Source organism: Linepithema humile, chromosome 7 (genome assembly GCF_040581485.1).
Source record: "Linepithema humile isolate Giens D197 chromosome 7, Lhum_UNIL_v1.0, whole genome shotgun sequence".
Lineage (NCBI taxonomy): Eukaryota > Metazoa > Arthropoda > Insecta > Hymenoptera > Formicidae > Linepithema > Linepithema humile.
This window is the reverse complement of record NC_090134.1, coordinates 17,984,984-17,999,677: the sequence shown is the minus strand read 5'-3', so window position 1 is coordinate 17,999,677 and position 14,694 is coordinate 17,984,984. Positions and strand designations below refer to the sequence as shown.

The following is a 14,694-nucleotide window of genomic DNA, read 5'->3' as shown; positions in this document are numbered from 1 at the left end:
ATATATATGTAATTAATTTGTATTTATTAAATATTTATTATAAAATCTTTAAAATAATTTTTAATAACTTATATTAAAACATTTATATTAAATATTTATTAAAATTTTTTAATTAATTACGTCATTTATTTCATATAATTGTGCTTTAAACTAACTAGTACTTATTATAAAACTCATAACAATTAAAATATATTAATATTTTCTCAGATATAATTTATTTTAATGGAGTTAATGCAAGGCAGTTGTGAAGGCAAAATCTGTAGGAACAAATAAAGCACTTACTTCAATATCCTAGCTGGTGAGTACAAATATCTGTTGAAAAATATATGTAATGTAATATTACCTACACAATTATAAAATTAATATTAAATATTTAAAAATACATACAAATGCATATTTATACAATATTTAAATAAGTATTTATGCATTTTTTTGCACATAGTTGTATGTTTTAATCAAAATGGAAATAATTAAGTATTATCAATATAAATAATGTGTGATAATTTACAATAACTATAATATAAATAAATTTCTTCAGGTGCAGCTGTGAGAGCGTACTTAGCTAGGGTACAACGACCGGTGAGTCAGTTTATTTAACACAAATGCATAATTACATGAAATACTGATCATCGGCTATTTTTCTGTCAGTCAATGTTCATTAAATAATGGCTATGAATTGCGCTGTAAAAATGCTTTTCTGCAATTTGCATTTTTATAAATAAAAGTTACAAGTTATTATAAGTTAAGTACAAAGTAATTTTTTCTATTTTAACTATATTAAATATCAAGTTTAGCATGATATTAATAATATTTCTTATTCTTAAATTGTAATATTGCATGATTTTAGAAATAGATTATATAAACATAAAATTTTTTTTTTTTTTTAAATTAAACTTAAAAATTAAAATTAAAGATGTAAATTTAAAAAATATAATAATTAATATAATTTTAATGTACATAAATATATTTTTTACTAACGTACAGAAATATAATTTTATTAATTATTTAGTATGATTTGCAAAAGAGCAAATTATTAAAATACGATTTTGGTACGCAATTTATTGGAAGCCATAATTATTAATGCAACATGATTTTAATGCAATGCAATTGACCCTATTTTATAATGTGTATTTCACTGATTTGTATGTTTTGTTTGGTTTTTTCGGACATTATAAAATTCGAAGTTTTTTTAAAATACAACTTACTTTGAGAGAAAAGCTTTTTCCACATGATTGCTAAAAAAGTACTAGATTATTAAAACAATTCTGTGTTGTATATTTATTATAAAAGTAATTGTTAGTATAAAAGCCTGTTGCTTTATTTATAATTCATAATTGTAGCACAAAAAGCGTTTTATTTTGGGTTTATGTTTTGTGTATCACAGCATGGCAAGTTTGCTATGCAAATTCGTGCTTTTTATGTAAGCACCATGCGCGGATTGACCTTTGTTCAGTAGTGTGTGTGTATATAAGTGCAAGTTTCTCCGACATTTGTTGTTCTTCGATGAAGCTGATGTGGAGGAATCTATGAAGGAACCTGCAATGGATGTGAGGCAAACTGCGATATTTTAGTTGGTGAGTTTTATTTTTTTATTTTATTTATTCATTATTTAAATATGTACATAGCTGTGATAACAAAGAGATATACAAGATATTCAGACCAATCATATTGCTTATTAATAGCAAATTTCTAAGGTTATTCGGAATCGAAAATCTTTATACTAAAATTTCAACTCCAAATAATCTCAAGAATCTGCTATTAACGGATGATACGGTTGATCTAAGACATTTTGTATAATTCTTGTTGTATTTTTAAATGTTGGGATATTTTGTTTAAATATGGAATATGACTGAAGGATCGTTTTTATTATCTTTTGTATCAGCGCATAAATAGAAGTGCATGCGAATTGTCCGACAGATAGAAATTATGTTTTACCAAGTTTTCTTTTTTTGTTTTCGTTTCAATGGTCTTATAACTAACTTTTCTTGAACATCTAATCCAATTCTTTCACGTATAAAAGGGAAAAAGATGAAAGTACTCGCGGGAAGGAAAGAATAACTTGAAGAAAAGAAGTTTCGTGGACGAGCGCACTTTGTACCGTGTCGTGCGAAAATCCACTTCGCGCTTTCGCTTAGAAAATCTTTTTAGGTGGACCTGCGTCCAAGTGCCCTTACAATCACTTGATCGGAGCATAATAATGGCCAGGAAGTTTTTATTACGTTCGCTGTTTTTTTTGCAAGATACTCTAAAAGATGAATCGATGCGAGATGCTGAAGAGCTGTAGAAAGTAATGGACAGCATTTTTCCATCGTTCCAACAACATCTCAGAACACGAAGATTCTATTAGTATTATGGACGCTATATAACACAATCGAATAGTGAGCTATCAAAGGTAAAAAATTGGATGTTTCTGATGGAAACGCACTTCTGTTCCGCAAATGTCTTTGTCAATACTAAATTAACATTTTGATGGAAAGAAGGATGATATTGGTACTTAATTTATATGTCGTTTTATTTGGTTCTCTTTAATATAGCGTCTGATTTAAAAATTAATGATTTTTTGTTTTGATTTGCTGTTGGAAGAGATGGAATAAGTATATATATTAAAAGGAAAGTTATATTAAAGTTAAAAAATAGCTTCTCTCTCAATTAAAAATATTATTCACGACATAGGTTATTAACAGATATCATGATCGATTACGCGACTTTAGAAGACAATTTAGAAGACATTTTTTTTGCTCCTTACCGGTCACGTATCTTATTTGTGCGGTAGAAACTAGAAACATCGTTTTTCTTCAAAGAAAGAAAATTTCAGAAGGAACGCAAAAGTTCAATAAATAATCCAGAATATTACACTGTCACGCAAAGAATAATGACGAAGCGCGACTCAACCGTCGTTCAAAAAGAAATACAATGACTATTCGGAGAAGTGAGAATAAAGGTAGCAGGAATAAAAAGGAAAGAGGATCAGCGATGTCCGAAAGTAACGGTCTTCTTGAACTGAATTCATTTTTTCGACAAGACTTTCATTCACGCAAAGGATTCGGACGAGCTCGCGGAATATGAAAAAAAAAAAAATACGAGGGCGGTAAAGAAAGACCCTCGCACACGTCACCCTCCCATTTACATTACATCCAGCACCCGCGCCTTTTCTTCGAATCTCCCTTCTTTCGCGGGCGTCCGTGTTTCTCGTTCCACTGCCTTTTCGCGGGACTTTGTTCTCTTCGAAAAGTTGGAAATGATAAGAGCTTGCGCGATCTCATTCTGTTTAAGACAAGAATATCAATACCACTTCCTGCGGGCTTTTGTACCTTGTTACTTGTAATAACATGAAATACCAATGTTATAGAGTTCTTTGTAAAGTCTTATGCTCTTTTGTCGGGAACGAAATATAGTATATTTATACAGATTTATGTCAGTGTGAACGTTTGTCACTGGTTCGAAAAAGTAGGGATCCTGCGTTCTTTGTGTATAGATGGAATTTTCTTACGACACGTACGAACGTGCCGAGAAAGACGGGGTTTCTCATTTGAGGAATGAACTCGAGTCACTGCTGACGTTGCTGATGCTGTACTACGCGCCCTTTTGTCACGTCCTCGCGAAAGTATATTTCCTCATTAGATTCGACTGCGATTCGGGAAAAGTATGCATTCAATTTTTCGACCAAAGATTTTTTCTATAATTAAATAACATCGTTATTTTTAATAGTGTATTTATTTATTGACTCGTAAAAATGATACGCTTATTATTTTTTAATTCTTAATTATTTATTTCCGATTATTGTGAGAGACGGAATTTATATAACATTTAGATAACTTGGTTCTTTTTAGTATTAAAATGTATATGGAATTGATAGATTGCTATATCGAAGATAATGCAGGGTCTTAACTTACAATTAGCTGTCTTAAAAATTATGGGGAGAATGGTCGATGAACTATAGCCGTTACGGGCGAAATGAAACGGTCGGGATCGTCGCGAGACGGAAGTTTTAATTACGTTAGACAGCAGGCAACTTACTACTTAGAAGTCTGGCTACTATCTGAATGCAATTAGGTGTCCTTTGAAACAGGTAGCGCATAGACTTACCTTATCTTTATTCGACGTTGCTTTCTTCAATCTGCCTCTCTCGTCCTGCATCGCTTAGCATGGCTGTCTTAAAGAACACATTTCTACTTTCCGGAACTTTATGTTCGTATCTTTCATAATTCCGTGATTTTAATTGAATTTTTATAAATCGTTCTAGCGTGCTACACAAATCGAAGGACGAGATTTATATTTATTATAACGATACCTTGTATTGATGTAGCGCGTATAATATTTGGCCTTTGTAACATATTATTTTGATGAGAATTTAATTAAAATAGCTTTCCATTGTGTGCGCGCATCGCACGAATCAATGCACCCTGTAACATCTAATAACATTAGAGATAGCAATTGTTGCTTGACCTCCCTTGCTTCGCGTACGCGCACAATCCGTGCGCCGTTCATCGCTCGAATTCCCTCCTTATTTTTCGAATTCGTCCACTTAGCGAACCCCACTCGATTGCCGTCGCATGCCGGAGTTCGATAATAGAATTTGGCTGCCCTTTGCGGAACGCGCCGCGCCATGGCCGGCAGATATGCAAATGATTGCCGTGCAGCCTCTGAGGGGTGCATCGAGAGGGATGCCATAAGGAGGGTAACGGCCATCGGGAATCCGCGACCGAGAAGGGACGCTAGCGGACTTCCGCAGCACCTGGGCAAGATTTTGAAAAGGTTTCGTAGGATTTCGATTCAGATTCGTAGGATTGTTGGTTGAGCTTTGACGGAGTGAGATAAGATGATTTTTTAATCATGGTTTTAGATGATTGTATCAACAAAATCGCAGTTTTAGTTACGTGAAATTAAATAGGATAGAATAAATTAGGAAATAATGCAATAATTATGTTATGCGATAATGCAATAATTATACTATGCAATAATTATATTAATTATTAACAATAATTATATTATTGCATTATAACACTTAATTCTGCTAAGACTTAGAATAATAGGCGCTTATTTCTTGGCACGGAAATTCAACATATTGGCGCGGAAAAAAATATCAGAAATCAGATATTATCCACATAATATCGTTCGCACGGTTCTTTATGACGTTCCGATTTTACGGAAGAGCTACGTACGTAAATATCCTGCCTCGGAAAATGTTCGAGGATACTGTGGGCATACGGGCAAACGGGGTGGCTTCATTAGCGATCCGTCTATCCCCGACGTGACGCCGACGCGTTTCCCTCGGCAGTATCGCGAATTGCGCGCCTCGCTGGGCCGGCTTGATTTCCTGTGTTTGGTCAAACAGACGGCAATGACAGACTCGACTGGCCGCGGCACTGTATGCAGGGAGAGTTACCAAGTTATTTCATTAAGCTGACCGTGCTTGGGCAATAATTATCGTCGAACCGCGCCGCGAGATGTTTTTCCCAGATTCTCCGCCATCCGGTAGAATGTATCTTTCGTCGTGTCGCCATTAAAAGCGACGTGAAGAAAATATACGCTGTCGCTCATTCGTCACGTTGACTTATAGTGTACAGTTATTAAAGTTACAATGATAGTCTTTTTAAATTTTGGGATAAAATTTCTTTTAAGTTACCGCGTAGCTTGTATTTTGACTGACTACGATAAATTTTTTATTTAATCGCTATTTTTTTATATACGCAGACTCATTCTTTTTAAGTAAGTGTTTGTAAAATATACGGTATATTTTCTTAAATTGCTTTATATATATATTGTGTTGTGTACGACCGTACTTTTAACTTAGACCGAGCCTGAAGAATTCGCAAATTCCAATATTTGCACACAGGATATGAAAAGATATTACGGTATTCGGAATCTCCCGACGGAACCCCTTGCCACTTCTATTTCGAATACCCCCTGCGGATATCCACCCCTTGTGTCTGAAGATCCACCTGAAGATCCGATACAGGAGATATTTACACGCAATTTAAGGATATTTGCCGCGGGAGTATTTCCCTCCGATCGAGTTCCACGGATGATAGGGCAATTTTTCACGAGCCGTAGGATTTCCGCAAAATATTCTCCTTATTTTGTTGATCATTAGTCATGATCGTCTTTTTCGTGTCAGTGTAATGAAAAGAGGAAAATAGTGCTATTAGATGAAATAAAATTAGATCTAACTTTCTGTCCAAGCATCGTAAAAATCACAATAAAAAAAAACAAATCTAATCTTTATAAAAATGATTAAAATTACAATTTATAAATTTCTTAAAATATTAAATAATTCAAAGTGTTTTTTAATTAATTTGCTTGCAAGCAAAGTTATGTAAGACAAGTACAATAATTTTTGTACTTGCTTGCATTCTTCCTACCACGTGTTTCTTTATTTTATATCCCAGTTACGCGTTCGATGCAAAGAAAGTTACAACTTAATCCAAGTTTCGAATAGAGAGCGTGTTCGCCAACGTGTCCGTGCTCGTATTAACGCACTCCGCTCGGCTTGACACTTTAATTCCGCGGGATTGCCTTCTCACGCGACCGAGCTACAACCTTATCGGCTCTTCGTTTTCTCGAGGTCGATTAGAACGGAGACAAGAGGCGACGTGCATTTTGGCAAATTGCTTGAGCTCGAAGACCGAATACTCCTTCCCGTTTCTCTCTCCCCATTCAGTCGCGCCCAACACGAGCTACGAGCTAGCTACCACGGCGAAGTCAAATCCAATCTCGTCCTCGGTGTAATTCGGTAAACCAGTTAGAGATCCGGGACGGCTGCGTGTCCATTTCCATTCTCGTCGTTTTCGAAATTTTCCTGCTCGTCGAGTGGTCACGAGTGGGACAGCGATGTCTGAGAGAGACGTCCGGTCCTTACGGCGGTCCACCGCACGCAAGACGAGAAACAGCACGGCCCCTCTGCTAATTCCACGGCCAATTATGTCCCGACGTTACGTGGTTTTACTCCTGTCAGGATATACTCTCGAGGTCCACATGGCATTCCCTTAGAAATCGCGGCTGAATCGTCATTTAAATTGTTCCATTCCCGTCGCGCTTTTTCTTGGAGTTTCGCTCTTTTCTCTTGTCCCCAAGGATCACTTTTTACTTTTCTCTATTTCTATAATCTTAATGTGCAATCTACGTGGACTTAATCCACTTGGATTTGCATATAAATATCCAACAAATTTTTATTATATAAAATGTAGCAGAAATTACGCGGCTACCAATCTCAGTGGTTTTATTAGATACTCTGGAATTTCTTTTTATAATAATATTTGCTGTTTGCTGAAGATCTAAATAAGTTCGTAGAACGATTACCTGAAATCTAAATGAAGCCAAACGATAATATTCCTTGCTCGAAAACTCTTCTCAATATCATTAACGCAACTTCTTTTTTTTTGAAGCTTTTTTTGCTCCCTCTTAAATCTTTTAATCTTTAATCCGACGATCCTGCACGTGCTCCCGTGATTCCATTCGCTGCTGGACAGCGGCTGGAGAGCGGACCCATACACGTATATGTGTATATGTATATACTATATAGGCGCGTAGTTGCGCGGCCAGACAGTGGCTCGGCGATGGTTAAAGGGTGGTTTTAGGGGCTGAATGCACGAGGGGTTCTCGGTTCTCCGTTCCACGGATGCTCACAAACTGGCCGGAACTAAATGCTGGAACAAAAGGCGTGTAGAACGACGGCGAGAATTAAAAACCATCTCCGCGAGATGCGCGCTTGGCTGTAGCTGGCCATAAATTATTGTCCGCGATAAATCCATTGGAAAAAAGCAAACAGGCATTTTGCAACATTTTTTTGCTTCTTTGCAACATAGAATTCTCGTTACGAGCGAAAAAGTACAGAAATACGCGCCGAATAAGACTTATTTACATATTTATTATATTTTCTGAATATTGATAACTGAAATATTGTCGCTGAGTAAGAAAAGTGGAAAAATACGTTGCCGTATTACTTATGCAGGTACATTTAGAGTGATGGAGATGGAACGGAGATAAAATTCTCTCCCCCTCTCATACATTTCCCTGATCCTGCTTGCGCAAAATATTTTTAACGCTAGACTTTATGAAACATTAAGTTAAGTCCCGGGGCGACGGGAGTTTAAGGACAGCGAATGGTGAGACTTTGGCTAATTAGAGTCGAGAGCTTTTATGATTATGGCTTGCCAACGGGATTGCGTCGTACAGTTGCATGCTAATGAACAAATAATTAATGGAATTACCAATTGTTCTGCTTTTTTTCTTATGTTACCAAAGTGCAAATAGTGATATTGTAGACGTGTTCACGCTGTTTCACTATAAAAATATAACTAGTTGTCAATGCATACCAATGCTACGCGTAAAACACAGGGGAAGTTAAATTTATTCTGTTTCTTTTTATTGCTTAATTTCTCATTACTCCAATTACTATTTGCGCAGCACAGGCATTCACTAGTGAAACATTCATTTCCTAAAAGCTTTCTTGCGCTGTTTGTTCTTGCACGCGAAACGAAATACAACTAACGGTCTGACGCATGCCAAGCAATTACTCCCCAAGTTTGTTCATTGAACAACGTAATTACGGTAACGTTATTACGCGCAGAACCTTGTTTTCATTTGCGTCAGCACGAAAATAATTCAGGTAGTCGCGTTATTTTTGCTCCCGCCATGTAACACTGCCGTTTGAGCCAGTAATACATGTAATGCGACCGTTTCACGAAAACTATGAAACTTGTAACATCGTGTTAGCGATTTCTTCGGAGTCGTATTTTAACATTTTCATGAGCATTGATTCTGCGCACCCTCGAGCGCCGTTAAGAGGGACGAGACCGTGATGCAGGTTTTATTTCTTGGCTTAGCGAGGTTGTTTCGCGCACGGGTAGAGATCACGGCTTCTATCGAGGGTAGTTTTATCCGAAGGACCACCATTTTTCTTTTTCCTCTTCGTTTTCTCCGGTTGCGAAATCGTAAACCGGCTGAATTTGCATAGATTCCTCGCGATATCACGAATGTTTGCGTGTTGCGACTGATAAATATGGCTTAAAACAATTTCTACTTGGGACGATCTTATTTACACGTACGCGACATATAAATTTTTTAAACGAGATACGGAAGCGTCGCTTAGAGACACGAGATGTATGTGTGCGCGCGCTACTTACGTCGATAATTGCGCTCGTTCCTTAATTTCGTGAGAATACAACGCTCCGCTCTTGTGTAAATATACGAGACTTACGTAAATTGCGTTTGCGTGTGTAATCCGTGGCGTGTTTCTTATCAGAGTTGATTACTAATGCATGAGTATTTAATCCTATAATTTAAAATGAGTACGCCGTTTTGTTGATAACAATGTCATATTATCATTATGTAGAGCTAAAAGTAAATTTATGTTTTTTTTTATTTTTAAATACGAAGGCAAATAAAAAAAAATAAAGAGGTGTTTTTACTTGGTATTTTAACTAATTTAGAAATTAATAAAATTTCTTTACTTTCTCTCGCGATTATGTTAAAAACGTTTACAAATATTTAACTATATCATAATTACACTAAATTTAACATAAATATAATGACAGAAAAATGGATTTAAATTTTGAAAAGTGTATTTCATGTTTGTGTATTGTCACTGCCAAGGTCTGCGGTTGAAACATGATCGCATCTCTTTCTCGACGCTATTTGTACACTGTAAAACTCGCGTGAGGAAAAAATGGCGTGTATTTATTTAGGATACGTTTCGTTGAGAGTTTTGTATAGGTGCTCGACTTTCCCCCAATGCTATTTCTCTTTCGCCTCTATTTTCCCCAGCTTGCTTTCTCTTTACTCACCTCTCGCTTTCTCCCGTTGGTCTCTTTCCCGTGCGGTTTTAGCTCGCCGTATTTCGGTTCTTTTATCCTGCTCGCTGGTTGTTACTCCATGCCTACAACACCTCCAGCGTTCTTCTTTATTTCCATTAGGGTGCTCGAAGCCATTTGTTATGATCCTACGAATCCACGGAGGTAGGGCATGTACCTCAGGAATAATCCCTCACTCACTTAAATTATTCCTTCGATGCCCTTTAACATTCGTGGGAGGAGGCCGCTACTCGCCCGAGACTTCTTATTCACTTCTCTCTTACTTTTCGCGTCTTGATATTTTAAGCCGCAATGGAATACGATCTCAATTTTCTAAATTATGTATAAGCTCATTTGTCTTGGAAACGAAATTCTGCTTACAAGAACCACGCTTTCTTTTTTATTATTCTTTTCAGTACTTACGTCTTAATGTTTTGTATTTCGAAATTACGAGTGTACCATTCCCAAGAGACAACGCGGTCACGGATAAAAAAAATAATGAAAGTTCTTATTTTTTATCTAATTACTCTATTTTTGGGAGGTTAATTGCATCTATTTCTGTGAATGTTACATTTTAGAAATTTGCTTTCCAACTGTGGCTCGTTTAAATTGTCACTCATCCGGCCAGACATTTAACCCAGTTACGAACTAGACAGACAGACGAAAAAATCGGGTAGTATTGATGTGATCGTAAAACTGGCGACCCTGCACGCTTTGACAGTTAAATTAAAAAACGCGCTTCCGCATCGAAAGCCGAAAGCCACCCCTGATGGATAGGGCTTAATAAACTTTCGAGGCATCAACGTATCATTCGCCAGACACTCGATGGAATTTTATTGTTTCCTTCCTTTGTCTTTTTCATCTTGTCAATCGTCTTCCTCTCTCGCTTGATCAATGCCGATTGGCACATGCAATAAAAAGTCCCTTTTTTTTTGTAACAATAGCTATTAATACGTTTATATTGTTACTTCGATCGCATCTTTATAATTGCAGGATAAAGCGATCTCACTTTCAACTGAGACACGGCTTTGCAGCGTTAAGTAAACGTTCCCGGGGATTTCGTTAAAATGGTCTTGTCCGTTCAATCCGCTTTCCATCGAGTGCCTGTTGATCTCCAGTTTCAAGATCTGAGCGCGCGCGGAGAGGTAGGACGATCGACGTGGAATCTTGAGACAATGGACTCGTCTTTTATTGAATTCTTTCCTTCCGTCACTTCGTGCGAGGGACGAGCTGTATATGTAAATGTAGCTCGGGGGAGACATAATCCCGCGGGAAGACGGGATAAGAGGGTTGCCGCCGAGAAATGCAGTGGCAATATAGCATCATTGGCGGTCGGCGCCCTTATCTCTGGTACACACGCTTCGATATCGCCCTCCGATCGCGAGACTAGGATACCGAAATCAGTGAATTAATGTGCTTACGAGCAGTCGACGGTGAATCTGATTACGCAATCTGAAATCTAAATTTATTTCAATCTTTACAACTTTATTTACTTTAATAATATGCAGCGCTAGAACTCTTATCGCTTAAGTTTCTATATTTCCTTGATATTCAGTTCGGGGTTATTTCATATTTATTAGAAGCATGTGCTTCGTGAAGATCGACACGTTCCCTTCTCACCCGTTCTTCCACCCTCGCACCTGCTGCAACACGGATACCTGAAACCGCATACGCCCCGCTGACGATCGCCATGGGACGCGCGCAAGGAAGGTGAAGGGTCGTTCCGTAATAGTTGTCCCTGCGGGGCGGTCATGTGGCTTGCGTATTATACTAGAGCGAGTAGAGCAACGCCCGGCGTGCACGGCAATGCGTGCCACATGACGGTGTCCCATAAATAGTCGGCCGGACGCCGGAATTTCCATTATATTGCGTTCCCGTACAGAGACGCCATAAACAATATCATCGAACTGCGCGCCGAAACGGGTTCCCCTATTAGGTGTTCGCGTTGCGATATTTATTACCGCTGCGGCTATTGTGATACGTCGGATTTACGAGGGCTTTTTGTGAAAAATTCGCGTAGACAAGCTGAAAAGTCGTTGAACGAATTGAAACATAAAATGAAACGTGCCACCCGAGCCTTCCTGCAAAATGATTGCCGAGTTGAAGCGTACGAGTTGAATTGTAATAATATGAATATTGTTTTAATATTTATATAGTCAATATTTTACCTTTTTGATATTGTTTCGTTGAAATGTTGCATTACAAGCTTGAAGCGTTGCGTTGCTCGTATGTGCAGTCACGTTGCAGCCAAGAGCGATTTAGTATGTCGACTGTTAATTATGTTCAATTAACTATCTAATATGCATGTAGTACTATAACGCACACGTTTATCTCGCCGCATAAACGAATCGTGAAATTGCGTGGGTGTCCTGCCTATCGGCTTTGTTATTGCCATTCATGACAATGGCCTAAATTGATAGCATCAAACAAGTATTTGCGAATAGCCGTAAAATTGCCACTTACGTGTCCGCGCAAGCATCCGCATAACATCGCATATCGACGTCCGCTAGTAAAGTTTATTCTCGCATAAAATAGAGATTGTGCTTAAAGCGAAGAGATAGGTTGTACTCAAGGTTTTATTAGCCAGTTCTCTAAAGTTTTTTTAATAAAAAATTTAATACAATAATAATCATCAAAATCGAGAGGGAAATATTTTTCGCGCTCGCAATATTGAAAATTGAAATTGAACTCACGTCGATTTATGTATTGGTATGAATTACGATTGCCTGGTGAAATGAAGTTTCAAGGGTAATACGCGGTAGGAAGTTTTTGGAGTTATATGTTGTCCCGACCGCAGGTGTTGATGGCTTTCGCGAGCAGCCTAGTTGCTCGCAGCCCGAATATTTCATGAGCTCGAGAGCAAGTTCTCCGTCGCGCTATCGTATGATTCATTCACGAAGGAGCGGCTCGGCGGAGTAGATGATTACCATTTGAAAATGATTAAGCGTATATTTTCAGCGCTATTGTGAACGATAAATATTTTCCAGCTTTTTTTTTTAATATAATAAAAAGTTGACACGCCATCATGATTGCGTCACTCGTGAAGTACGTGATTTTCTTTAATAATTTTTGCATGATTCACAGTCAAAGTGTCGTTTTTGTTGTCTCGCTTCGACTTCGGATCCTTGAAGTTCGCAAGGAAAGCGGGCTGCTCCCTCGGGAGCAAATCATGGGGAACGTGTAATCCGGTAAGGCGAAATATTCTCTGAACACACCAGCGTGTCGAGGGTGAAACCGTCTTAGACGAATATAACGGTGTGCTTAAAGGAACCTACGCCTCTAAATTCACGGACGCGGTGGAGATAATTACGTATTCGTTTTGCGTAATGAGAAAACGGGGGTTTGCGACATAAAGTATTATGTCGTCAGAATCGCGTATTAAAGTATCAATACTATCGTAATGCCAAGGATTTAAAAAAAATTTGAATAAAAATTTATTTCCGAAATAGATTAACATTAAGCTTCCGCTTGAGATCAAAAGGTATTACAGACGCACAAAGTGGAAACGTCTCATTAATGCTAATGAATTCGCAGTGATAGTATTTCACGAGCCAGACAACGTCTGTTTCCCCAGTTAGGATTCTAATCGTAAACTCGCATTGGTTTCGTGCAGTTGCATGCATCTCGCATATTTATGCAGTCCACAGTACTGATTCAACATGACCTTTAGTATAAGCGTGCAAACCTACCGTAGGTTGAATTAGCACCTCGCACGTCACGCCGTGTATTGTTCTAGCCGCATTGTAGGAGCGCTGCAATATCTATTCGATGCACTTCCTGTTCGATCAATAAATACTAGGCTGCATATCCATCCAAATTGAGTTCACAGAATATATTATAAACAGATAATCAAACTTTATAAATATCTTCCTCAAGATTTTATATAAATCGTGTTATTGTGTGATTTTTGTCTCGAATATTTTTTAATCTGTGAAGCGATTTGAAAAGATAGAATTTTGCAATGATTTATTTCGATATAATATTGAACGAAATAAATTGCAGCTCGGGTCGGAATATCCGATTTATATTCCGCCTGCGGTTAATTTCCGGCGGGCACCCCATTCGATAGAAACATGCAAACATGCGGCACAAATCAGCACCGGAAGTGTGCTTTATAAAATCCTGATTTTTTTTCATCTATTCAACACCGTTTTTCAACGCTGCTATTTCGCAGCGGAGTCAACTGCAGTTTTTCAAACTACTTTCCGGGAAAAATACTTCAAAAGCAATTTATGCAAACTGTACTTGTCTCTTTCTTTTAATAGGTTTGTTTACATCGCAGCAAAATTGATAGCAGCAGACTGCAGTATGTCTCTCTTGACGATAACCAGGATTTACGAGAGCTTTTCTTGCATTTGCTTACAATGTCAATTTGTCGTTGCTTCGTGATAGTGTTTGTTCAGGCGTTTGTGAGATCTTGGAGACCATTCAATATTTGTTGCGCTTTAAGTTACTATCGTGTTTTAGATATTCTTGACTGTTTTTAAAAAGAAATGTATACATTATCCAAAAAAAGTTGGATTTGCTATAATTTCTAGATTGTATCCTTTCTATGTGACATATAAAATGTGAAGAAATATGTTCGACGAGATGATTTAAGACCAACGTTCTTTATTGCTTTATTCGGGAAACTAATCTTGATGGAAAGAAATGGTTTAGGTCCCGGTCGTTTATTGAAACGTTTCAGCGCTCTTTTTCTCTCTCTTTCCTTCCTGTTTCCGGCGTGCAATCTTTTCTCGAAGGGATGATCAGGCGGACAACGTAACGGGCCAGTTTAATTTATTTGTCGTCATTATTACGTCGTGATTAAACTCCGGCGAGTCGATTGTTCCAGGGTTCCGCCCAACGGGAGTCTAACTTTCGGTTTAATTAAAAAAACGTGATCACTGTTTTCAGAGATCCC

The 14,694-nt window shown here is 37.7% G+C and overlaps 1 protein-coding gene across 3 annotated transcripts in view; it reads left to right on the top strand.

The window, feature by feature from the left end:
- Positions 1 to 14,694, top strand: part of hwt (heavyweight) — a 126,504-nt gene that overhangs the window by 68,286 nt on the left and 43,524 nt on the right. For 2 of the 3 annotated variants that reach the window (XM_012363290.2, XM_012363289.2), the window contains exon 2: positions 539 to 579. The exons of the other annotated variant lie outside the window; for it this stretch is intronic. In XM_012363290.2, the coding sequence (XP_012218713.1) occupies positions 539 to 579 (41 nt within the window). The remainder of the gene's footprint in view (positions 1 to 538; positions 580 to 14,694) is intronic. 3 annotated transcript variants of the gene reach the window in all.